We start from the raw sequence: 24627 nt of genomic DNA, 5'->3' as shown, positions 1-24627 counted from the left end.
TTTGAGCTAACCAGAATGGAATTTGTTCCCGTTTTGAGGGTAATTTGCCAATGACTTATTGTATAGTCTGTGGTGTAATTTTATTTGTGTTCCCCTGATGAGGGATGTGCTGTGGAATTTTTATTCCTGGTTGGACTGTTAAAGTCCGCATGACATATTGGACCAATTGTCTATGTATTTTAATTAGTTGTTTTAGCTGAACTAAAAGTTCTCCCCTTGACATCTTTTCAATGTCAGGATATGGTGTATAGCTGGCTAGAACCGGCCATGTGGCTCCTGGTCTACCTAGTGGACCGAGCCTGGTGAAGTGATTTTGATGTTTTAGGGCGCCATTAAACCAGAGCTGATGCTCTTGGTATGTTAGTGAATTTCAACGTCCTCAAAAGGAGCGTATTCCGTTGGAGATTCCCCTACTTTGTAGTAGTGGAACTCGTGTGTTACAGTGTGTGCTGCTGGAAAATGTATCCAGGAATAGAATACCTCTGTCTGCCGATATTCATGGGCCTCTATCACAAATATGACTGTACCACCTCTTGGTGATACTCCATTATTTATTAGTTTGTAAGTTACACTCTTCCTTACATTGACTGGTATTAGTATAGCCCCCGGGTCTTCTTCCCGGAGACTTGTGTCTTCCGCTAAGAGTTGAGCTGCTAATTTAGCTCTCTCTTTCGTCTTCACTATCTGACATTTTTCTGACAGAAAGTTTTTTGTTTAAGAGCAAGTTTCAAGGAAACAAAGATTAGGTGCACAATATTTTGGAACACTGTATCCTTCAACGTTGACTAAACCAAGAACTAATACATAGGATTCTCATCCCACTAAGTTTTGGCGGATATTAACCTTTTACCCACTCCAGACGTCTATTGGAGTTTTTACTGGAAAAAAGGGTCTGTGTGAAAAGCACGACTGAGTTACTCTAGCATCTAGCGTTAAATTATCGCCTTACCAATCGTTGGGCGCCATGTAGTGTAGTTCCTTTATTCCCAATAGGCTCTGCGCATTGGAATAACATAAACGATAGTTTAGACGTAGGACTGAGGTCGACGAGGTCTCTATTGAATATGTTAGACTTAATTATGAATGCCAGCTAGCTCAGAGGTCACTAGAAACTTTCTCGAGTAAATAAGGAGGTGTTAACTTCCCTGAATAGACGAGAAGGGATTAGCTTCTGACAACCGCATAAACATGACAACTTTGCTCCCTCCAGAATAAGGAGTATATCTCCAGAGTCGCGGAAACAATAGATAACTATTTCACTCAGTCAATCGTGCATACTTAGTTTCACCAGGAGTGCAGAGAAATGGAGAGACGGGCGTTTTCAATAAAAGTGGTTATTTATTGAGCAGCCTTTCTCATGCAAGAGAAGTGAATTGCCACAATTGCAATACTTGTCATAAAGTAAAGTGCGTACAGTAAAAGCAGTATTATGAAATAATACTGTAAAAGCATTTATATGGTTTCTAAGCCATAAGATGCTTAAAACGGATAAACATACAATGATAAAAGTTGACTAAACGTACTCAACTGGTGCTTCTAAGATACGCCTACCCCAGTGTACCTAACCTAAGCCTAGTATGTGGGAAGGAGTAAGTGAGCTGCAGTTTAAGTTAAGATAGTTTTTGCCAAGAATCTGAATCAAGAATTCTCTAAGGATCTAATCAGCTCCGTACCTTGGTTTATAGAATGGAGGAGGTCTTGTATCTCGTTCTCAGGACTCGATCTCCCAGCAACCCGCAAGGGTGACTGGAAACACTGGAGCTGGATCTCTCGGCAGGAGAAAAGACAGCGTCTCTCTCAGTGCGTCAATGGGAGGGTCGGCTTCCTTCGGCTCTCATTACAGCTGGGCTTCGGGTAAGTAGATGGCCGATCTGCTCCAAACCACCGTGTGTTTGTTAGGGCAGCTGCTGGTATATTTATACCTGGAAGGTGCCGAGTTTGACGTAAGGTTGGACATAAGACGTCACTAAGAACTTAGTTCTTTCAGGACTCCAGGAGTTCTTGGACAAAAACAAAAGCAGGGGGAATTCCCGGGCTGCTGGAGGCTTGGTTTGTTTAAAGAACGTGTTTTACTTTCTAGGAGTCTATGGGAGTAGCCTTGCCGTATTCGGACTGCATTGGCTATGACTAAATATGGATATGATTCTTATGCCTTTATGATTTGTTATAACCACATAAGGGTTATGATTTGTTATAACCACATAAGGGCATAAATCGGGAATATTTAAATAGGGTCCTAAATACGTTCACAACAAATTCCATTTTGAATCTTTTTCAGAGTTTGTTTTAGAAAATTGCATTTATTCTGCTGTCGATTTGGTTAATTCCAGTTTGTTATTAATATTTCAGGATATTCAGTTCTCATTTTAGTATGGAATAATTTTGCATTATGTAGATACTCATCGGGACTTTAGTGAAGCACTAACCTTCCACAGCAGTATTCATGAGCTTGATATGATGTTTCAATTCATTACAGACACTAATGTGTAAATCTTGGTTTTACTTGTGTTTTAGATTAGAGCATGAGTTGCAGAGTTGGGAATCGAGACTCCAAATGAAAGAAGAAAATCACAGAACAGAACTGGAAAGTTTACAGTTGGAAAACAAACAACTAGTCTCACAGTTAGAAGGGTCTCAGAAGCTTCACAAGGATTGCCAGCATGAGCGATCTAAGTTGGATGAAGAAGTAAAGTTGCTGAAAGGGCAATTAACAGTGCTTGATAATTCATTCAGAGAATGTGACTCTATGAAAGAGGAACTTGAAGCAGTGGTCAAAGAACTGGAATCTGAAATCCAGAATTATAAATTTAGTTGTGAGCAGCTTCAAGCTGACCTGCAAGCCTCCAAAGAGCTGACCAACAAGCTTCATACAGAGATTGAATCAAAGGAACAGAGTATTATTGGACTTCTTGCTGCCAAGGAAGAGGCTGTTTTATCAGCAACCACCGAGTTATTGGAGCAGCACAGAATTGAAGTGAAGGGGCTTGAGGGTAAACTTATTCTGGCAGCGGAAGAGAAAGAGAACCTGGAAACTGAGAAAATTAAACTAGAGGAGAGACTGGGGGTTCTTACTGGAAAGATGAAGACCATCAAGGATCAAGGCAAAGAGCACAAGGCCCGTCTCGATTCCTTCACCAAGTCCATGTCTTCGTTGCAGGATGACCGAGACCGGGTGCTGGAAGAGTACAGACAATTGGAAGAGCGACATCTTGCTGCAATCTTTGATAAGGACCAACTCATCCAAGAGGCTGCTCGTGAGAACAATGAGCTCAAAGAGGAAATCCGAGGCTTATACAGCGGGATGGATGACCTAAACAGTGAAAATGCCAAACTCGCTGCTCAATTAGTGAGATATAGGGAAGACCTTAATCAAGTGATCACCCTGAAGGACTCTCAACAGAAACAACTCCTGAAAGCTCAGCTGGAGCAAATCCACAGCCTCGAAGAGGAAAAGAACATCTTAGAAAGGCAGCTAAGAGACTCTGTGATAACGGCTGAGCAGCTAAACCAGACTGTAAATGATTTGCAAGATCAAAAGCAAAAAGTAGCAAGTGAGGCTGAGACGTTGACGTTGTGTGTCTCTCAGTTAAATAGTGAGCTTGCTGCACTGAAAGGTGGTGGCCCACTTTTTGAGCTAGAAGTGGAACTGCAGAATAAAGAAAAGGATTTGGAAGGGTTGAGCGCGGAACTCCTTGTCCTTCAGGATAGGATAAAGGAACTAGAAGAAAATATACTCAGTAGTGAGAGGGAGGCTGAAATTAAGGTTGCTAAAATGAAGGACAAGCATGAAAAAGAGCTCAAGAGTCTACAGCATGAAGCAGGTATCCTGAGAAATGAGACAGAAACTGCAGAGGTACGGGTGGCAGAGCTGGCTAAAGACCTGATGGAGATGGAGCAAAGGTATCTTTCAGTGTTTGAGGAGAATGTGGATCTAAAAGCACAAGCTGTGGCTTTTGGAAAGTCCATGAGCTCTCTCCAGGATAGTCGTGACGCGGCCGAGGGACAACTTGAAGATCTGGAAAAGAAATACTCATCTGATCTTGAGATTCAAGAGGTTTTAGTTAAAGAGCTCCAGAAAGAACTGACTCAGCTCAGAGGCGAGCAAGGCTTGCTGATAATGGAGAGAGACTCTTTGTCTGTGGAACTGACCTCCTTAAAGAGCAGGTCAATTGAACAAGATCTGCTCTCCCAAGTTGAGCAGCTCACGCAGCAACTGAAATCTAAAGATGAAGATGTTGCTCGTTTGTCCTCGGAGCTGGATAGCTACTCCACACAGCTGAAGTCATTCTCCAATGCCATGGGGAGCCTACAGGATGAGAGAGACCGGCTACTCAGTGAGCTGGACAGACAGAGGAAAGTGGAGGAGGGGAAACAGCAGAGTGCGGCAGGGGCTAGTCCTGCTCAGGTGCAGAGCATGAAGAATGCACTTTCTTCTCTGCAAAATGACAGAGACCGCCTGGTAAGTCATCTGAATTTTTAATCATTATCTTATGGTCGATTATGGTTCAAGGGTCCTTACATCTATCCTATTGAAGGTACTGTTGTAGTGTGATTTTTAGACACAGGTGAGCGCATCCCCTATCGCTTTTGGAAGATCCACAGCAATGATTTTTAAATTGAGACTGAAAATAAATCACTGCCATGAATTACCCCAACATAAAATAGTAATGCTGTGCCATCATTCTCCGTGGTACCAAACCTTGTTTGAGCTGCCTAAAGTTAAGTTCCTCCTGCTATGGTCCTTTTCTAATTTCTTAGTACTGACTCTGTGTTTGTCTATGGAGTTCTTATTCTTAATGTTATGTCCAGGGCAGCTTCACCTCAATTCATAACATTTAGAATAACATTCTGGGTGATACCAAAGCCTAGATCTGTTTGGAAACAAAACATCCATTTTCTATTCAACTTAATTTTTTTTAAAGGCCCCAGTAGACAAAACAGGACTCTTGCTTGAAGTATCAGGCTTGCTAATACAGAGCCCCTCCATGAAGGACTGGGGCCATCTATAGCGGTCTGTTGCAATTTTCCGCTTCTAAACATATTCTTAAGCACTTTATCTTACTCAAGCTCTTGTTTGGTTCTGTTTTCTGTTGGATAGATTTTAGTTAGTCATTTACAGATGGCTTGTGCTTTTAACAAAAATATAAATATATTGCCTTTGTAAGATTAGAATGCAGTACAAGATGTGTCTGTTTCTTTATTCCTTTTATCGCCTGTATATACAGAATATTTAAGTGGGTACATTTCTCACCATTGACTTAAACAATGCTATGTGACCTATTCACCAACAGAAGCTTTATATTAGTTAACAAAACTTAGGAGATTGTTATGGAACCTCTACTTGTGTCTGCATTCACAAATAATTCCTATATGTTTTTGCTCACTATTTTATACCATAGACTGCTTCTCCAACATTTCAATAGGAGAAAGTTTTCAAATTCTTTCAGGGTTGATAAGAGCATTACTTATGTATGTAGATATTATGAAAGAAATTTTAAAGAGAATTAAGAAGTTATTTGAAACTTCACCCTGTTTTCTAGCATTATTTTAAATCAGTTGTTTATTCATATTTATTTGCAGCTAGTGAGACCTTGTTCACCCTCTTCATATAGGCACTAATTTCAGAATGGTGCCATATCTGTCTTTTCCCAGGATAAAGTAATAAAATTGACCACGTTCTTCTCAATGATACACACGTTTATTTTTAGTTGGAATGATTTTGTGATTGGAATGTAAATTTGTGCAAACTCCATAGTGCTGTCTTTTCCCAAACAGACCTGTATCTGTTTCTACTAGATAGACCTTGGTTTGTGTTGTCTACCCCCTAGGAAGGAAATCTGTTTTAAGGTAACCCAATTTGGCTGTGGGGATCCCACTGAAGGTCATAGCGCGCTGATCAGTGTCAGTGAGCATGATACCAGACTACCAGCTGCACAGCCATCTTGCTGATAGGTGTATGTGTTAATCCTAAATCAGCCAGCAGTTCTACGTTTACCCTTGCAACTTTACTGACTAGTAGTGCCACATGCTCAGTAGCTGAATGTTTGTTCATTTGGAGCTACAGTGTAAATGCCAATGACAACACATTACATACGGCAAGAAGAATGTTGGTCCCAACACAGTTAAGCATTTTACTGCTCCCACAAGCTCCACTCTATTGCTGACCTTGCTTGCTATGGATAGATGGATGTGTCTGCTCTCAATGAAATCTGAGGCAAAGTGGCTGGATTTATTTGATGTTTCTTATAAGGTATTAGATTGCTGTTGGCCCGTATTTATACTGCAGTCCCTTGCATACCTGCTTTTTTGTTGCTCTTCTTGTTCCATTTTCAAAGGATTTATTTTGCATTTGACCTATACCTTTGTCTATGCCTGTCTTTTTGTCTCATTGAAGCTAAAGGAGTTAAATAATCTGCAACAGCAATACCTGCGAATTGGAGAGGAGGCAGGAGATATCGCCCAGCTAAGAGCCCATCTGCAGGATTCTCAGCAGCAACTAGATGAGCAGCTAAGTCTACAGGAACAGCTGAGGCAGGAAAATGTTTCCCAACAGCAAGAACTCCTGCAACTAAGGTATATGTTTTAGGTCTTTCAAACTTAACATCGCATCTTGATCAATGTGTTGTTTCACTAACAACGTTTTTTCACTCTGCCGGTCACACTCTAGACTTAATTTTCTCGATGTTGCCACTAGCTAGCATTGACCCTCCAAATCTGTTTTTATCTCCCGCCCTCAAGACAAAAAGTCAAGTACTCACGCGCCATAACAAGCCATCCAGACAGTGAAAAAAGTTACCCCGCTTGCATGGGCCCAGGAACAAGTGCCCCCTTTACACTCTGACATAGCAGACATGAACCTAGCACTCTGTAATTTCAATGTGAAATTGAATTCGATTTTTGACAAAATCGCCCCTCACAGCCTCGTCAAAAAGAGCACTCATAGACCTCATTGCCCTTGGTATACTCCTGATCTAAGGACTGAGCAAGCCTCCTGTAAAAGACTGGAAAGGAGATGGCGTTGGACTAATCTCCCTGCTGACAAAAACATCTATAAATTGGTCCTAACTGCATACCATCTCAACATTAACTTAGCCCGCAAAACCCATATTGCGACAAAAATTGATGAGGCAGTGAACTCATCTAACACACTTTTTTAAGTACTCAATTCCTTCATAAGTCCAGCGGCCTGCTCTCCTGAACCAATTCCGTCGTAATCACTTTGGGACGCTCTGGCAGATCATTTTGATGGCTAATTCAAGTTGATCTACCAAAACTTCTCTACCATCACTGCCGTGCCCCATGAGAAGCATGTAGTCCCTATTCCTCTTAATGTCCCAACCATCAATTTAGGTAATTTCAAAGAAATTTCTTTAGAAACCACCTTTAATCTTTTGAGGTCAGTCAAATCCGGCTCTTCTACAGACGTTTGTTCTCGTAGGGTTCTGTCGAACCTTACTTGTGAATTGGCTCCACAAATCTGCTCCTTGATCAATTTATCATAACTACTGGGAAAGTCTCCTTAGACTGGAAGTCAGCCTCGATCAGGCCCATTAAAAAAAGTCCAATTTAGTCTCCACCGATCTTGCTAAATACTGTCCTATTTCACTCCTCTCTCTGTTGGCTAAGTTACTGGAAAAGTACATTAATCGTCAACTCACAACCTACCTTGAGGCTAACAGTCTATTAGACAGCTCTCAGTCTGGCTTTAGACCTCTTCACAGTACTGAGACAGCCTTGCTTGTTGTCACTGACAATACCAAATGAGCTCTTAATGCCAATGTTCCTACAATGCTGGTTCTGCTAGATCTATCAGCAGCATTTGATACAGTGTTTCATCCACAACTTCTCGACTACTGGAGATCGGGATTCATGGAATGGCTCTCAAATGATTAGCAGACTTCTTGTCCCTGAGACGCCAAATGGTCGTTCTAGGCTCTTACAAGCCTAGCACCATGTAACTTGACTATTGGGATCCCCAGGGCTCCTCACTCAGCCCTACGCTTTTTAATATCTATATCGCTCGCCTTGCTAAGCTTGTTTTGAGATTTTCTCATACGCGGATGATACACAGCTGCTTTTTAGGTCTCGACCTACAGCATTGCTTTAGCAATGCTTGTTTGTCGATATTATAGTAAGGGCTTTCAAAAGTCTACCCAAACTGCCTGCGTATCGGGTACAGTTTATGTGAGCCAGGCGCTTGCACATCCCAGCCACGTCGTACACCATCTGTCTGAGCCTCAGCATCAGACTTCAAAGGAGCCGCTACCCCGCATCAGACTTCAAAGGAATCCGCCCCCCCAACGCAATGCCAAGAGCTTGTTATGACCTAGTCCCGACCACCTATCCCCGAGTGCACTTTCCCTGCTCCCTAACACAGGTTTCTCCACTATAACCCTGTTTTAGTTAATTTTACTCAGCTCATCTTTAACCCAGCCCACAGACACACACACACCCAGACAGCAGACAGACAGACACACACACACACACACACACACACACACCCCCACCCAATCCCCACCCCCCGCCCCCCTGCCGTGCAATGCCGAGAGCTTCACTGACACTTTCACTTTAATTTGGTTCTGGAAACTTAAAATGCGTTCATTGACTGTAATATATCTAAAAGTATTTTAAGGTAAATTTCACACCGTTTTGATTTAAAGTGGAACAATACATGTGCCTAAATAGTAGTACAGCTTTTTCGGATGAATTTGGCGGCGAAAACTCTCAGTGAGAAAATTGGTCTCGTGCACTTTCCCTGCTCCCTAACACAGGCTTCTCCACTATAACCCTCTTTTTGTTAATTTTACTCAGCTCTCATCTTTAACCCAACCCACAGACACACACTCACACACACACACAGACACACACCCCGCCCACCCGCCGCGCAATGTGGAGAGCTTCACTGACACTTTCACTTTAATTCGGTTCTGGAAACGCAAAATGCGTTCATTAACTGTAACATGTCTAAAAGTATTTTAAGGTATATTTCACACCGTTTTGATTTAAAGTGGAACAATGCATGTGCCTAAATAGTAGTACAGCTTTTTCGGATGAAATTGGCGGCGAAAACTCTCCGTGAGAAAATTAGTCTGAAGAACCAAGAAAAGTTTCAGTGGCGTCATTTTGCAGCACTCATTATAAAAAACCGTAAATCCTACTTGCTACAAATAAATATAACTTAATTTGAGCACGAATTGTGAAATGTTAAGTCACTCTGACAACAACAATGCTTTTGCTAGGTGGAAGTTCAATGTGTCACATCACGGCACGCAAAAAACATTTCTTTTGGGGGGGAAGAGTTGTGCAAGCACGAGGTGCCTAATTGACAGCGTGCTCACACCCCCTCACCCTCACACCCCCTCATCCAACCCCTCCCCCTCACTCACCCTCTCACCCACCCTCACCTACCCTCACACCCTCTCAACCACCCTCACACCCCCTCACCCACCCTCTCAACCACCCTCACACCCCCTCACCCACCCTCTCACCCCCTCACCCTCACACACCCTCACCCTCACACACCCTCATCCTCACACACCATCACACCCTCACACCCCCTCACCCACACCCTCACACCCCCTCACTCTCACACCCCCTCACCCTCAGACACACTCACACACCCTCTCACCCTCACACCCCCTCACTCTCACACCCCCTCACCCTCACTCACCCTCACACACCCTCACCCTCGCACACACTCACTCACCCTCTCATCCTCACTCACCCTCACACACCCTCTCACCCTCACACACCCTCTCACCCTCACACACCCTCTCACCCTCACCCACCCTCACCCTCACACCCCCTCACCCACCCTCACCCCCTCACTCTCACACCCTCACCCACCCTCCCCCTCACCCCGTCACCCTCCCTCACCCGACAACAATGCTTTTGCTAGGTGAAATTTCAATGCGTCACATCACAGCACGCAAAAAACATTTCTTTTGGGGGGGGGGAAGAGTTGTGCAAGCACGAGGTGCCTAATTGACAGTGTGCTCACCCTCACACCCCCTCACCCCACCTCACCCAACCCCTCACGCACCCTCTCACCCACCCTCACACACCCTCACACATCCTCTCACCCACCCTCACACACTCACACCCCCTCACCCTCACACCTCCTCACCCTCACACACTCACACCCCCTCATCCTCACACACCCTCACCCTCACTCACCCTCACTCTCACTCACCCTCACTCTCACTCACCCTCACTCGCTCTCTCACCCTCACTCACCCTCTCACCCTCTCACCCTCACACACCCTCTCACCCTCTCACCCTCACACACCCTCTCACCCTCACACACCCTCTCACCCTCACATGCCCTCACCCTCACACCCCCTCACCCTCACACCCCCTCACCCTCACACCCCTCACCCCCACCCCCTCACCCACCCCCTCACCCGTCACCCACCCTCACACCCCTTCACCCCCTCACCCACCCCCTCACCCCGTCACCCTCCCTCACCCTCACACCCCTTCACCCCCTCACCCTCTCACCCACCCTCTCACCTTCACACACCCTCTCACCTCCTCTCACCCTTACCCACCCCTCACACACCCTCACCACTCACCCTCACACACCCCCCTCACCCCCTCACCCCCCTCACCCTCCCAAACCCCCTCACCCCCCAAACCCTCTCACCCTCACACCCCCTCACACCCACCCCCTCACCCTCACACCCCCTCACCCTCACACCCCCTCACCCTCACACACCCTCACCCTCACACCCCCTCACCCTCACACCCCCTCACCCTACCTCACACATCCTCACCCACCCTCACACACCCTCTCATCCTCACTCACCCTCTCATCCTCACTCACCCTCACACACCCTCTCACCCTCACACACCCACTCACCCTCACACACACCCACTCACCCTCACACCCTCACATGCCCACACCCCCTCACCTGCACACACCCTCACACCCCCTCACCCACCCTCACCCACCCTCACCCCACACCCCTCACCCTCACACCCCCTCACACCCCCTCACCCTCACACCCCCTCACACCCCCTCACCCTCACACCCCCTCACCCTACCTCACACATCCTCTCATCCTCACTCACCCTCTCATCCTCACTCACCCTCTCACCCTCACACACCCTCTCGCCCTCACACACCCACTCACCCTCACACACCCACTCACCCTCACACCCTCACATGCCCTCACCCTCACACCCCCTCACCTGCACACACCCTCACACCCCCTCACTCTCACACCCCCTCTTTCACACACCCTCACTTTCACTCACTCTCACACACCCTCACTCACCCTCACTCACACTCACCCTCTCACCCTCACTCACCCTCACACACCCTCTCACCCTCACACACCCTCACCCTCAATCACCCTCACACACCCTCACATGCCCTCACCCTCACCCCCACACCCTCTCACCCCGTCACCCTCCCTCACCCTCACACCCCTTCACCCCCCTCACCCTCTCACCCACCCTCTCACCTTCACACACCCTCTCACCTCCTCTCACCCTTACCCACCCCTCACACACCCTCACCCCTCACCCCCCCTCACCCTCACACCCACCCTCACCCTCACACCCCCTCACCCTCACACCCCCTCACCCTCACACCCCCTCACCCTCCCTCACCACCACACCCCCTCACCACCACACCCCCTCACCCTCACACCCCCTCACCCTCACACCCCCTCACCCTCACACCCCCTCACCCTCACACCCCCTCACCCCCAAACCCTCTCACCCCCAAACCCTCTCACCCCCAAACCCTCTCACCCCAAACCCTCTCACCCTCACACCCACCCCCTCACCCTCACACCCCCTCAAACCCACACCCTCACCCTCACACCCCCTCACACCCCCTCACCCCCTCACCCTCACACCCCCTCACCCTCACACCCCCTCACCCTCACACACCCTCACCCTCGCACCCCCTCACCCCCTCACCCTACCTCACCCACCCTCACCCACCCTCACTCACCCTCACTCACCCTCACTCACCCTCTCACCCTCACACCCCTCACACCCTCACCCTCACACACCCTCACCCACCCTCACATACCCACACCCACCCTCACTCACCCTCACCCACCCTCTCCCACCCTCACTCACCCTCACCCACCCTCACACCCCTCACACCCTCACCTTCACACCCCCTCACCCTCACACACCATCCCCCTCAGCCTCACCCCGTCACCCCGTCACCCTCACCCTCCCACCCTCACAACCCCTCACCCTGACCCTCACACCCCTCAGCCTCACACACCATCCCCCTCAGCCTCACCCCGTCACCCTCACCCTCTCACCCTCACACCCCCTCACCCTCACACCCCCTCACCCTCACACCCCCTCACCCTCACACACCCTCACCCTCCCTCACCCTCACACACCCTCACACACCCTCACACATCCTCACACATCCTCACACACCCTCACACACCCTCACATACCCTCACCCACCCTCACATACCCTCACCCACCCTCACCCACCCTCACCCACCCTCACTCACCCTCACTCACCCTCACCCACCCTCTCCCACCCTCACACACCCTCACACCCTCTCACCCTCACACCCTCTCACCCTCTCACCCTCACACACCCTCTCACCCTCACACACCCTCTCACCCTCACACACCCTCTCACCCTCACATGCCCTCACCCTCACACCCCCTCACCCTCACACCCCCTCACCCTCACACCCCTCACCCCCACCCCCTCACCCACCCCCTCACCCGTCACCCACCCTCACACCCCTTCACCCCCTCACCCACCCCCTCACCCCGTCACCCTCCCTCACCCTCACACCCCTTCACCCCCTCACCCTCTCACCCACCCTCTCACCTTCACACACCCTCTCACCTCCTCTCACCCTTACCCACCCCTCACACACCCTCACCACTCACCCTCACACACCCCCCTCACCCCCCTCACCCTCCCAAACCCCCTCACCCCCCAAACCCTCTCACCCTCACACCCCCTCACACCCACCCCCTCACCCTCACACCCCCTCACCCTCACACACCCTCACCCTCACACCCCCTCACCCTCACACCCCCTCACCCTACCTTACACATCCTCACCCACCCTCACACACCCTCTCATCCTCACTCACCCTCTCATCCTCACTCACCCTCACACACCCTCTCACCCTCACACACCCACTCACCCTCACACACACCCACTCACCCTCACACCCTCACATGCCCTCACATGCCCACACCCCCTCACCTGCACACACCCTCACACCCCCTCACCCACCCTCACCCACCCTCACCCCACACCCCTCACCCTCACACCCCCTCACCCCCCTCACCCTCACACCCCCTCACACCCCCTCACCCTCACACCCCCTCACCCTACCTCACACATCCTCTCATCCTCACTCACCCTCTCATCCTCACTCACCCTCTCACCCTCACACACCCTCTCGCCCTCACACACCCACTCACCCTCACACACCCACTCACCCTCACACCCTCACATGCCCTCACCCTCACACCCCCTCACCTGCACACACCCTCACACCCCCTCACTCTCACACCCCCTCTTTCACACCCCCTCACTTTCACTCACTCTCACACACCCTCACTCACCCTCACTCACACTCACCCTCTCACCCTCACTCACCCTCACACACCCTCTCACCCTCACACACCCTCACCCTCAATCACCCTCACACACCCTCTCACCCTCACATGCCCTCACCCTCACCCCCACACCCTCTCACCCCGTCACCCTCCCTCACCCTCACACCCCTTCACCCCCCTCACCCTCTCACCCACCCTCTCACCTTCACACACCCTCTCACCTCCTCTCACCCTTACCCACCCCTCACACACCCTCACCCCTCACCCCCCCTCACCCTCACACCCACCCTCACCCTCACACCCCCTCACCCTCACACCCCCTCACCCTCACACCCCCTCACCACCACACCCCCTCACCACCACACCCCCTCACCCTCACACCCCCTCACCCTCACACCCCCTCACCCTCACACCCCCTCACCCCCAAACCCTCTCACCCCCAAACCCTCTCACCCCCAAACCCTCTCACCCCAAACCCTCTCACCCTCACACCCACCCCCTCACCCTCACACCCCCTCAAACCCACACCCTCACCCTCACACCCCCTCACACCCCCTCACCCCCTCACCCTCACACCCCCTCACCCTCACACCCCCTCACCCTCACACACCCTCACCCTCGCACCCCCTCACCCCCTCACCCTACCTCACCCACCCTCACCCACCCTCACTCACCCTCACTCACCCTCACTCACCCTCACTCACCCTCTCACCCTCACACCCCTCACACCCTCACCCTCACACACCCTCACCCACCCTCACATACCCACACCCACCCTCACTCACCCTCACCCACCCTCTCCCACCCTCACTCACCCTCACCCACCCTCACACCCCTCACACCCTCACCTTCACACCCCCTCACCCTCACACACCATCCCCCTCAGCCTCACCCCGTCACCCCGTCACCCCGTCACCCTCACCCTCCCACCCTCACAACCCCTCACCCTGACCCTCACACCCCTCAGCCTCACACACCATCCCCCTCAGCCTCACCCCGTCACCCTCACCCTCTCACCCTCACACCCCCTCACCCTCACACCCCCTCACCCTCACACCCCCTCACCCTCACACACCCTCACCCTCACACACCCTCACCCTCACACACCCTCACACACCCTCACACATCCTCACACATCCTCACACACCCTCACACACCCTCACATACCCTCACACACCCTCACATACCCTCACCCACCCTCACATACCCTCACCCACCCTCACCCACCCTCACCCACCCTCACTCACCCTCACTCACCCTCACCCACCCTCTCCCACCCTCACACACCCTCACACCCTCACCTTCACACCCCCTCACCCTCACACACCAACCCTCTCAGCCTCACCCTGTCACCCTCACCCTCCCACCCTCACAACCCCTCACCCTCACACACCATCCCCCTCAGCCTCACCCCGTCACCCTCACTGTTAGATAGGCGACCCCGGGGGAGGCAGAAGGTGTCTGACTGACCACCCCTAGGTCCACCTCTCCGTCAAGAAGTAGCCGAACGTTACTGAGAGGCCTCCTGAGTGAGGGCCCTCTCCTAGGATCGCACAGCAGAGTAACCACACACTACAAATGGACACCACACCAGAGGTCGAGTTCGTAAGCTTTATCAGGAAATAAAGGCTGCTGGTTCCCAGCGATATGTACAAGTAGACCAAGGGGTCTGTAAAGTCTCGAAAAAGGGGGGTCAGGGTAGCGGGACAGTCTCGGTTGGGGTATGTGAAGGGATACCCTGCGCACAGCTCTCAATCCTCGAGCCGGGGGTCCCGAGAGGTTGAGCCGGGGCAGCGCCAGCCGGCTCTCAAGATGGTTCGGCAAAGGGGGGGGCCGCGGCAGCGCCAGCAGGCTCCTCAGATGATTCGGCAAAGGTGGGCCGCGGCAGCGCCAGCAGGCTCTCAAGATGATTCGGCAAAGGTGGGCCGCGGCAGCGCCAGCAGGCTCTCAAGATGGTTCGGCAAAGGGGGGGGGCCGCGGCAGCGCCAGCAGGCTCCCCAGATGATTCGGCAAAGGTGGGCCGCGGCAGCGCCAGCAGGCTCTCAAGATGATTCGGCAAAGGTGGGCCGCGGCAGCGCCAGCAGGCTCTCAAGATGGTTCAGCAAAGGTGGGCCACGGCAGCGCCAGCAGGCTCTCAGGTTCTCTTCAGGTTACAGGAAATGAGTTCTTCAGGGGTCGGCCGTGACAGCGTCAGCAGGGCTTTCCAGTCCAGGATACAACTGCCGTCCTACTCCGGGGCTGGCCCAGATATAGGACTGGAGTCCTTTGATGTCCGGACCCTCGCGCCTGGGGGTCAGAGGGGCCAGGAAGATGGTGTCCAGGCACCCAGCAGGGGGGTGGGGCCAGCACCCAGGGATGCCGGGGGCGATCGATACCAGGCGTCCGGGGACGGTTGGAGGGCCATCGAAACTCCCCTCCTCCGGGATCTGTCGAGTGGCCACTCGACCACCTGGGTAGATCTTGGCGCCTCGATGTCTGGGCTTCGCTGGGCCTGGGCCGGGGCCGGAGCCACGTGGTCGTGACGTGGTGGGCCCAAGATGGAGTCGGGCGCGGCCTCGTGCTTAGGTCGTGAGGGGCCCACGATGGGGCCAGGCCGGTAGGGGGGGTCCGGGATGGTGACCGGACCAGCAATGTTGGGGCGTGCAGTGTCGGGCAAAAGGGCTGCCCGATGCTGGGTGGAGGGCCGATGTCGGCCCGGGCCCTCCATGCGGGAGGGGTAGGACCACGCCATGAGGCCGGGTCCAACACTCACCCTCTCACCCTCACACCCCCCTCACCCTCACACCCCCTCACTCACCCTCACACCCCCTCACCCTCAAACACCCTCACACTCACACACCCTCACCCACCCTCACACCCCCTCACCCTCACACCCCCTCACCCTCACACCCCCTCACCCTCACACCCCCTCACCCTCACACCCCCTCACACCCCCTCACCCTCACACCCCCTCACCCTCACACACCCCCACCCTCACACACCCTCACACACCCTCACCCACACACACCCTCAGCCACACACACCCTCAGCCACACACACCCTCACCCAGACACCCCCTCACACCTTCACCCTCACACACCCCCACCCACCCTCACACCTCCTCACCCACCCTCACTCACTCTCACACTCTCTCAACCTCACACACCCTTGCCCTCACACACCCTCACCCACCCCCTCACCCTCACTCACCCAACCTCACACACCCTCACAAACCCTCACCAGCATAGCATAACAAAACATAGCATAGCATAGCAAAACACAGCAAAGCATAACAAAACACAACACAACATAGCATAGCATAGCATAACAAAACACAACAAAACATAGCATAGCATAACAAATCAAAGCATAGCATAACATAACAAAGCATAGCAAAATAAAATATAGCATAGTATAACAGAACATAGCATAGCATAACAAAACACAACACAACAAAACATAGCAGAACAAAACAAAGCATAGCATAACAAAACATAGCATAACACAACAAAACATAGCATAGCATAACAATATACAACAAAACTAAACATACATAACAAAACATAGCATAGCAAAGCATAGCAAAGCATAGCAAAACATAGCATAGCATAACATAACACAACAAAACATAGAATAGCATAACAAAACACAGCATAGCATAACAAAACAAAGTTTAGCATAGCATATCAAAAGATAGCATAGCAAAACAAAGCATAGCATAATAAAACACACCAAAACATAGCATAACAAAACATAGCATAACAAAACATAGCAAAGCAAAACACAACAAAACTTAGCATAACATAACATAACAAAACACAACACAACAAAATATAGCACAGCATAACAAAACAAAGCATAGGATAGCAAAACTAAGCATAGCATAACAAAACATAACATAGCATAGCATACCAAAACATAGCATAACAAAACACAACACATAGCATAACAAAACAAAGCAAAACACAACAAAACATAGCATAGCCTAACAAAACACAACAAAACATAACACAGCAAAACAAAACATATAATAGCATAGCAAAACATATCATAGCATACCAAACACAACAAAACATAGCTTAGCATAACAAAACATAGCATAGCAAATCAAAGCATAGCATAATAAAACACAACAAAACATAGCATAGCATAACAAAACATAGCATAACAAAGCATAGCATAGCAAAACATAGCATAGCATAACACAACATAGCATAGCATAACAAAACACAGCATAGCATAACAAATCAAAGCATAGGATAGCAAAACATAGCATAGCACAACAAAACATAGGATAGTAAAACAAAACATAGCATAGCATACAGCATAACTCAGCACCACCACAGCATCACTCAGGGGGACCACAACCTCACTATGCGCTACCACAGCATCACTGAACGCCCCAGCATCACGCGCTTGCCATCACAACAACACTCAGCGCCACCACAGCATCAGTCTGTGCAACCATTCAACAACAACTGGTTCAAATATGTTCTCTCAATGTTTCAAGCTTTATTACAAATGTAACAAAAAGATGTTAATATTTAACTTCTGTTCTTGGATTTTCGTCACAATAAAATACACTGAACATAATCTTCACAAAACTTATTTACAAAAGTTTAAGCTATTGCCATTATAAATTACAATAACTTTTATTTAAGTATTAATTATTAAAAAAATTAAAAGCCATTGTTATTTGTAATATCAATACATGTAAGTCAAGTAAATACAACACATATTGCATTACAAATGCTATAGGTGTCACATTTGCGAAAGCTATAACTATTGGCATTGTAAATGACAAAGCTACTAATTTCGCTATTTTCAAAAACAAAACATAAATAAAAAATGTGTCATTTACAATACCAATAGCTCAAACTTTCCTAATGCGAGACCTATTGCATTGCAAATGCTTGGTTCCTTTGGGGATAATCTATATATATCTAAAGCTTTGTTCTCCTCCAGAATGTAAGCCATAGCCACCTGGATGCTGGAATACAGACTTCAGCCCAACCTCTCTAAAATAGAAATCATGTTATTTGGACAAACCCTACTTCTTTGGGATCCTGATTGGTGGCCAGCAGAGTTTGGCCCTGTCCCTATACCCAAACTGGTGGTAAAAAAAACCTCTGGGTCTGCCTGGACCAATCCCTCTCTATGACAGAGCACACCTCAGCCACTATCAGCTCCTGTTTTCATATGTTGCGTCTGCTGAGAAGAGTTTTCCCTCTGTTACCACTCTCCTCAAGGAAAACTCTTGTCCAGGCCCTGGTAATTAGTTGTCTGGATTAGGGCAACTCACTTTTGACCTCCATAAATAAGAATTCGCTCTCTAAACTTCAGGTTGTCCAGAACACTGCCGCTCGTCTCGTATGTAACCTCCCCCAGGCACGGCAACAGCCCCTTTTCTTAAGTCTCTACATTGGCTACCGGTGAGAAAGAGAATTATTTTTAAGCTATGCTGCCTACCTCAAAGCACTCTCCATGATCAAGGTCCCGCCTTCTTAGCCTCCAAGCTTCTGCTCTACACTCCCTCGAGACTTCTTAGATCATGTGATAAGGCCTTCCTCAAAGTCCCTAGGTTTAGGAAGGCCAGAGCAGGCTGTAGATCTTTCTCTTTCCTTTCCCCTCATCTCTGAAACAGATTGCCTACGCAATTACGCTTCTGCGAAAATCATCCCCCTTTTAGGATGGCGCTTAAGACCCACCTATATTAGGTGCGCTTTCAGCCTGTTTGCATGTCTTGGCCCCGCACTGAGATATCCCTTCATGGGTAATTCAAGCACGTAATAAATTAACATAACATAACAGTTGATGTTAAATTCAGTATGTATGTTAAAAAAACTGCACATCTTCACAGTTAAATGCAGGTGTTTGCACTGATGGTTTATGCATAGGACTTGAACAGTGACGGCAGTAACAAGATGTCAATATTAACATGTTTACATTTTTAGCTTCATTTGTCAGAGCATGTTAGATAGCGTGACAGCTATTATTTAGTCATGGTGCTAAGTTAATAAGTTGGTCTGTAGGACTGATTAGAACTTTGGAAGCGTAATATTGGCCTGTGGGCCAGTGGTAAGGGCATTCCAATAAAGGGGTCCAAGTATACTCAAATACACCTGGAAGGGTGCCAGGTAATTTGGGGATAGAAGGATTAAACCAGCAGAACTCTGGCTCTGAACAGGAGCTTGTTTGTATATGTTATATGTGGTCTGAACCATGGACCATCTTGAAGACGAAAATTTGACACTTGTATTGGGCTCTGTCTTATGGACAGCTATCCAGGTTGGTGATGATGGGAGTGGTAGGCAGTACTGGAGCTGGTGGAGCTGGTCTCACCAGCTCCAGGAGCTGCGAGACCTAAGGCAAGAGCATGTTTTCATTCGCCAGCCTTGGTCTGCACGAAGTCAAGCAAAGAACCTGCTTGGATGCTATCCTCTTGCTCTTTGGGATTCTGTGACCCAGGTCTTAACCACTGTTCCTGATGACATCAGAACTTCCCTCACACAGGCATATTCAAGACATCTGTGATCAGGTAAAACTTGCCATAGGATGCAAACTTGAGGCTACTGACTGCCTAGGTTGTCTGTAGACACCATTGTAGCACTCTGAAAACACGTATGGATGAGGTCTATGGGCTTCTATAGAGATGTTCAGTCCCCCCACATGAACATGCCATTTGATGGCTGCTGACTATTCAATGAGAAGCTGGAATTGGCCCTTAAGCTGTTGAAGGATAGGAGGGCCACAGGATTCTCCTTTAGTCTGTCTGCTCTGGTGAGACAGTTTAACCAGCAGTTTTGCCCCCTTTGAATATGGTAGGGGATACCAACACATCAACATCAGCCAATGCAACTGATTTAACAGGTTTCACAGCCATTTTGTGATCTAGGCAGTGGTGGATTCCATAGACGATGAGACAGCAAGGACAGCTTGCAACTCAGGCACCAGCTTATCCAGCTGCTGTGGCCACAACATCACTTAAGTGTGTCCTTCCAGACATGCTGCCACCCTGAGGAAGGCATGATCTGGCTTTTACACCCAGGGTGTCGAGCAGTCACGTCGGACTAGTAGGTCCTGCACATTGACCATTAAGCTATGTCTTCTCCCCACCACATCTTGCACCACTCTCAGAGCAGCTCAATGGAGGACCATCTTTCCAAATCGGAGCAAGAAGTGCAGGCTCTTCTAGCCAAATAAGCCATAGAGAGTACTGGTTGTTACTCCAGTTACTTTCTTGTGCTGAAAAAAGACAAAGGCCTTTGTGCTATTTTAGACCCTTGCCTTCTCAATGCCTTTCTGTGAAAGGATGAACTCCGAATGCAGACCCTGGACAGCTCTTATCTTCCCTCGAACCTGGTGGTTTGATGGTAGTATTGGACTTGCAGGACCCTTATTTCCACATCCCAGGGTTGCAGACCCACTGGCGCTATCTGCGGTAAACAGTAGGGCACGAGCAATTTCCGTTTGCAGTGCTTCCCTTAGGCCACACCAGTGCTCCTCTGGTATTCAAAAAAGTGATGGAAGTGGTTGTAGCACATCTTGGGAGGTCAGAGTCCCAGTTTTCCCCTACCTCGATGACTGATTGCTGAATGCAGGCACTCCACAGGCTGTTGTTTCCCAACCCCAGACTATAGCAAACCTTCAAATGTCATTGGGGTACACTACTGATGTACAGAAATCACACCTTCATCTGATCTGTTCTGGACATGGTGCAGTTTTGCATCTTCCTGGAGCGGAGGGTCCAGGACATTCTGGCCATGACCCCATTGTTTCAACCTCTGTCCTGTTGTCAGTGAGAATCACTCTGAGGCTACTGGCCTTTTTAATCCTGCTGGTGAGACATGCTAAATATCATATGTGGGCTCTGAAGCTGGATCTGAAGTCCCAAGGGACACATCATCAGGGAGATCTGTCCTATTATGTCCAGAGACTTCAAAGACCTACAGTGGGGGCTGCTGAAGCACAATTGGGTCAGCAGCAGACCCATCGCCATACTCCACTTAGAGCACACAGTGGTAACAGATACATTGCTTCTTAGCTAGGGAGGCCATCTGTTAGAGGTGGAGATCAGAGGCATCTGGTCTCTGTCAGAGGCCAAGCAGCACATCAACCTACTGGAGCTTGGGCCATCATCTTCTTGGCTTTGACAGTCTTCCTGCCATCCATCAAAGAGAGACTGGTGCTGGTTCTCACGGATGACACCACCGCCGTGTCGTACGGCAACAAACAGGGCAAGTTGGGGGCATGGTGTCAGGAGGCATTATGCTTCTGGAAGTAACTGGATCTCTGGCCATTTTCCTGGTGGTCCACCACCTGGCAGTATCTTTGAATTTCAGATTTTATTCACATTGGAGTTACCAAGACAGCTGTCTCTCAGCGATGCATTCTGCCTAGGGTGGGGATCAGTACTCATGTACTCCTTTTTGACACTACCTCTCCTGAGTTCTGAAGAAGCCCAAGTCATCCTAGTGTCACTGGATTGGGCCAGGAAAGTGTGGTACCAAGAACATCTTTTCTCCGATCAGACTGCCTTTTGGGAGGATCTTGTTTCGCAGCAGCAAAACGGGGTCCTGCTCCCAGGACTGCGCAATTTCATGCAGTGTGAGTTGACTGCATTCGACCTCCCTCCTGAAGTGATTGATGTTGTTCTCGCAGCCAGGCATCCCTCCACGAAATCAGTATATGCCTGCCATTGGAGTACATTTGTGATTTAGTATGGTACTCAGCAGATTGACCCACTATTTTATTCATTCATTTATTTATTTATTTATTTCGAAGGTTTTATATAGCGCTACTGGACCCAGGAGTATCAGAGCGCTTTACAGGCAGATAAACATCAAGAAGCAAGTAAAATTTACACAACATTGTAAGGTGAGTAACAATTCACAGTGGGAAAAATTGTCTGTCAGTTAGACGAGGGAATTGAGGAAAGAGAGTAATTAGGTATGAATGAGGGACAAGGGGGAAGGAAGAAAGAAGGGATAGAGAGGGGTAGAAGGAGAGGGGGGGGAAAAGGAAAGTGAAAAAGAAGGGGTGTGCTGATGAGAATAAAAACAGAGGAAAACATCATAATAGAGATGTTAGGTACCCCAATACTTGTTGAGAAGAAGCACCTTGAGTCTTTTTTTTTTACAAGCCAAATTATTCAAAGTGTTGCTATTTATCTGCTTTTTTTCATTCCATGATTCCCAAATATCCTGGACAATGAAGATCAGATGCCCCTCCGGTTTAATTCAAAGCAATCTTGGATCTAACACAATTTCTTAACACAATTCTTAATGTGGTCTATCTTCTCATGTATGCTGATGGAAGTTTTAGGAGCTGTTTTCATACACAACACCAGCTCCGCTCAAGGACAGGTAGAGAACAGTTTGATTTCTTGTTAGCTCCCACTTTCACAGCAGTGATGCATCCTACCAGCAGCCAAAGACTGATGACATCAGCAAAGTTAGCAGGCCAAATCCACAGGGGGATCCAGAACCCGGGAGACAGTCTGTTACCTCGGGCGGAGGTGGTAACAATGAGGGGTGATGGGTGACTGTGGTGTTTGAGACAAGGAGAATGGGCAGTGGAGAGCTGTCTGACTGACTGGCAGGTGGTAGGGAAGCAACAGAAATAACTTGCAGAGGGTCTGGGCTTGATTCAGGTCCGGTCTCCTGGGTGGAGGGAATGGAAGATTTCGGTTAAGGCAGCTCAGGTAAGGCATTTTGAACCTGAGAACATAAACTGTAAAGAAGGTGTATAAGCTTTCTGCAGTATTGGAGGATAGCATCATTATTCAATTGTAAGTCTAACTTGGCAGTTGAGATGGGAGGGTACCATCATAGGACGTCCCATAACTGTCTTGTACAGGCTCAGCTTGGGTCTCTCTGTCTGTATGACCCAAATGGACCACAGTGCTACAGGCAGGGCATCAGGCCATTTATTTTTTTAATTTTATTTTTATAAAATGTATACAACCACAAATGCTGTTGCATGGTTAACCCCGACTGGCACAGAACATTAGTTTGTTACTGTTTATGAGGTTACCACCTTGCTGGCTAGAAGTTTGATAGAGAAGTAGGTGCGGGCGGAAAGGATAGAAAAGTTAGAAATGAGGGACAGAAAGAGGATAGGACAGGCATATAGATAGATGTACATTCTTGGCTTAAACTTTAGCATCCGATATGTCAACTGAAGATAGTTTTGTCTCAACTCTAGATAGTCCGTCTAGCTTCCGAGTCCACCTGGTTCATATTTTGCAGTGCCTTGGGTCGTGGATCGTTACATTAGTTAGGCGATCTGTTCGGTTTCCTATGGTGGTTCGTAGGGGTCCAGAGCCCTGTTTAGCGCTTCCCACAGACCACTTGTGGACGCTTTCCAGTGGGAGTGTTGCCGCGCCAAGTGATCCGCTCCTCTTAGGTGAGTGACCCAGTTGATCCAACCCTTGTAGCTAGTTTTGCTGGTGTCTTTCCAGTTGTTTAGTACCAGTTTGACCGCAGATGTCAGGAGGAGGTCCATTAGTTCTCTCTCTCTCTCTCTCTCTCTCTCTCTCTGAGAGGAATCAGTACATATAAAGGCCGTGGTGAGGGAGGCAAAGTCTCTCGTTAGGTTGCATTTAAACACATTCTCTATAAAGTCAAATACCCTTCCCCAGAAAACCTTGAGTGTTGGGCAGTGAAAATGAGGTGTGCTAAGTCTCCTCTCTCTGTGTTACAACTCCAGCAGAGGGAGTTCTCCCTGAGGCCTAGTGTGTGTAAGCGGTCTGGGGTCCAGAAGGTTTTGTGGAGTAGCCAGAGTTTTGTTTGTGCTAGATTTCCCTAGGACCCTCTGTTAAAGTTTCTGTGCATGTGGATATGCTTATCCCAGTATTCGGTTGTTTTGGTGTTAAGTTTGGCGGTCTTTGGGCGTAGTATTTTGTATAGTTCGGAGGCTTGGTGTCCTAGTTTATTGATGTTTGCTACGTAGCGGAAGATCGAGGGTTGGTTGCTGGCTAGGCTTGCCTTTGACAGGGCTATTTTTATCTTTAAAAATCTATATAGGTCAATGTCTTCCAACTGGTGGGTTGATTTCAAGTCAGCGAATGTAATG

General features: G+C 49.0%; 1 protein-coding gene across 4 annotated transcripts in view; it reads left to right on the top strand.

The window, feature by feature from the left end:
- Positions 1 to 24627, top strand: part of LOC144820657 (golgin subfamily B member 1-like) — a 290085-nt gene that overhangs the window by 166626 nt on the left and 98832 nt on the right. For all 4 annotated transcript variants that reach the window (XM_078677950.1, XM_078677951.1, XM_078677952.1 and 1 more), the window contains 2 exons: positions 2515 to 4459; positions 6395 to 6573. In XM_078677950.1, coding sequence (XP_078534076.1) covers positions 2515 to 4459; positions 6395 to 6573 — 2124 coding nt within the window. The remainder of the gene's footprint in view (positions 1 to 2514; positions 4460 to 6394; positions 6574 to 24627) is intronic.

Source organism: Lissotriton helveticus, chromosome 1_1, assembly GCF_964261635.1.
Source record: "Lissotriton helveticus chromosome 1_1, aLisHel1.1, whole genome shotgun sequence".
Lineage (NCBI taxonomy): Eukaryota > Metazoa > Chordata > Amphibia > Caudata > Salamandridae > Lissotriton > Lissotriton helveticus.
This window is presented reverse-complemented; position numbering and strand designations above follow the sequence as displayed.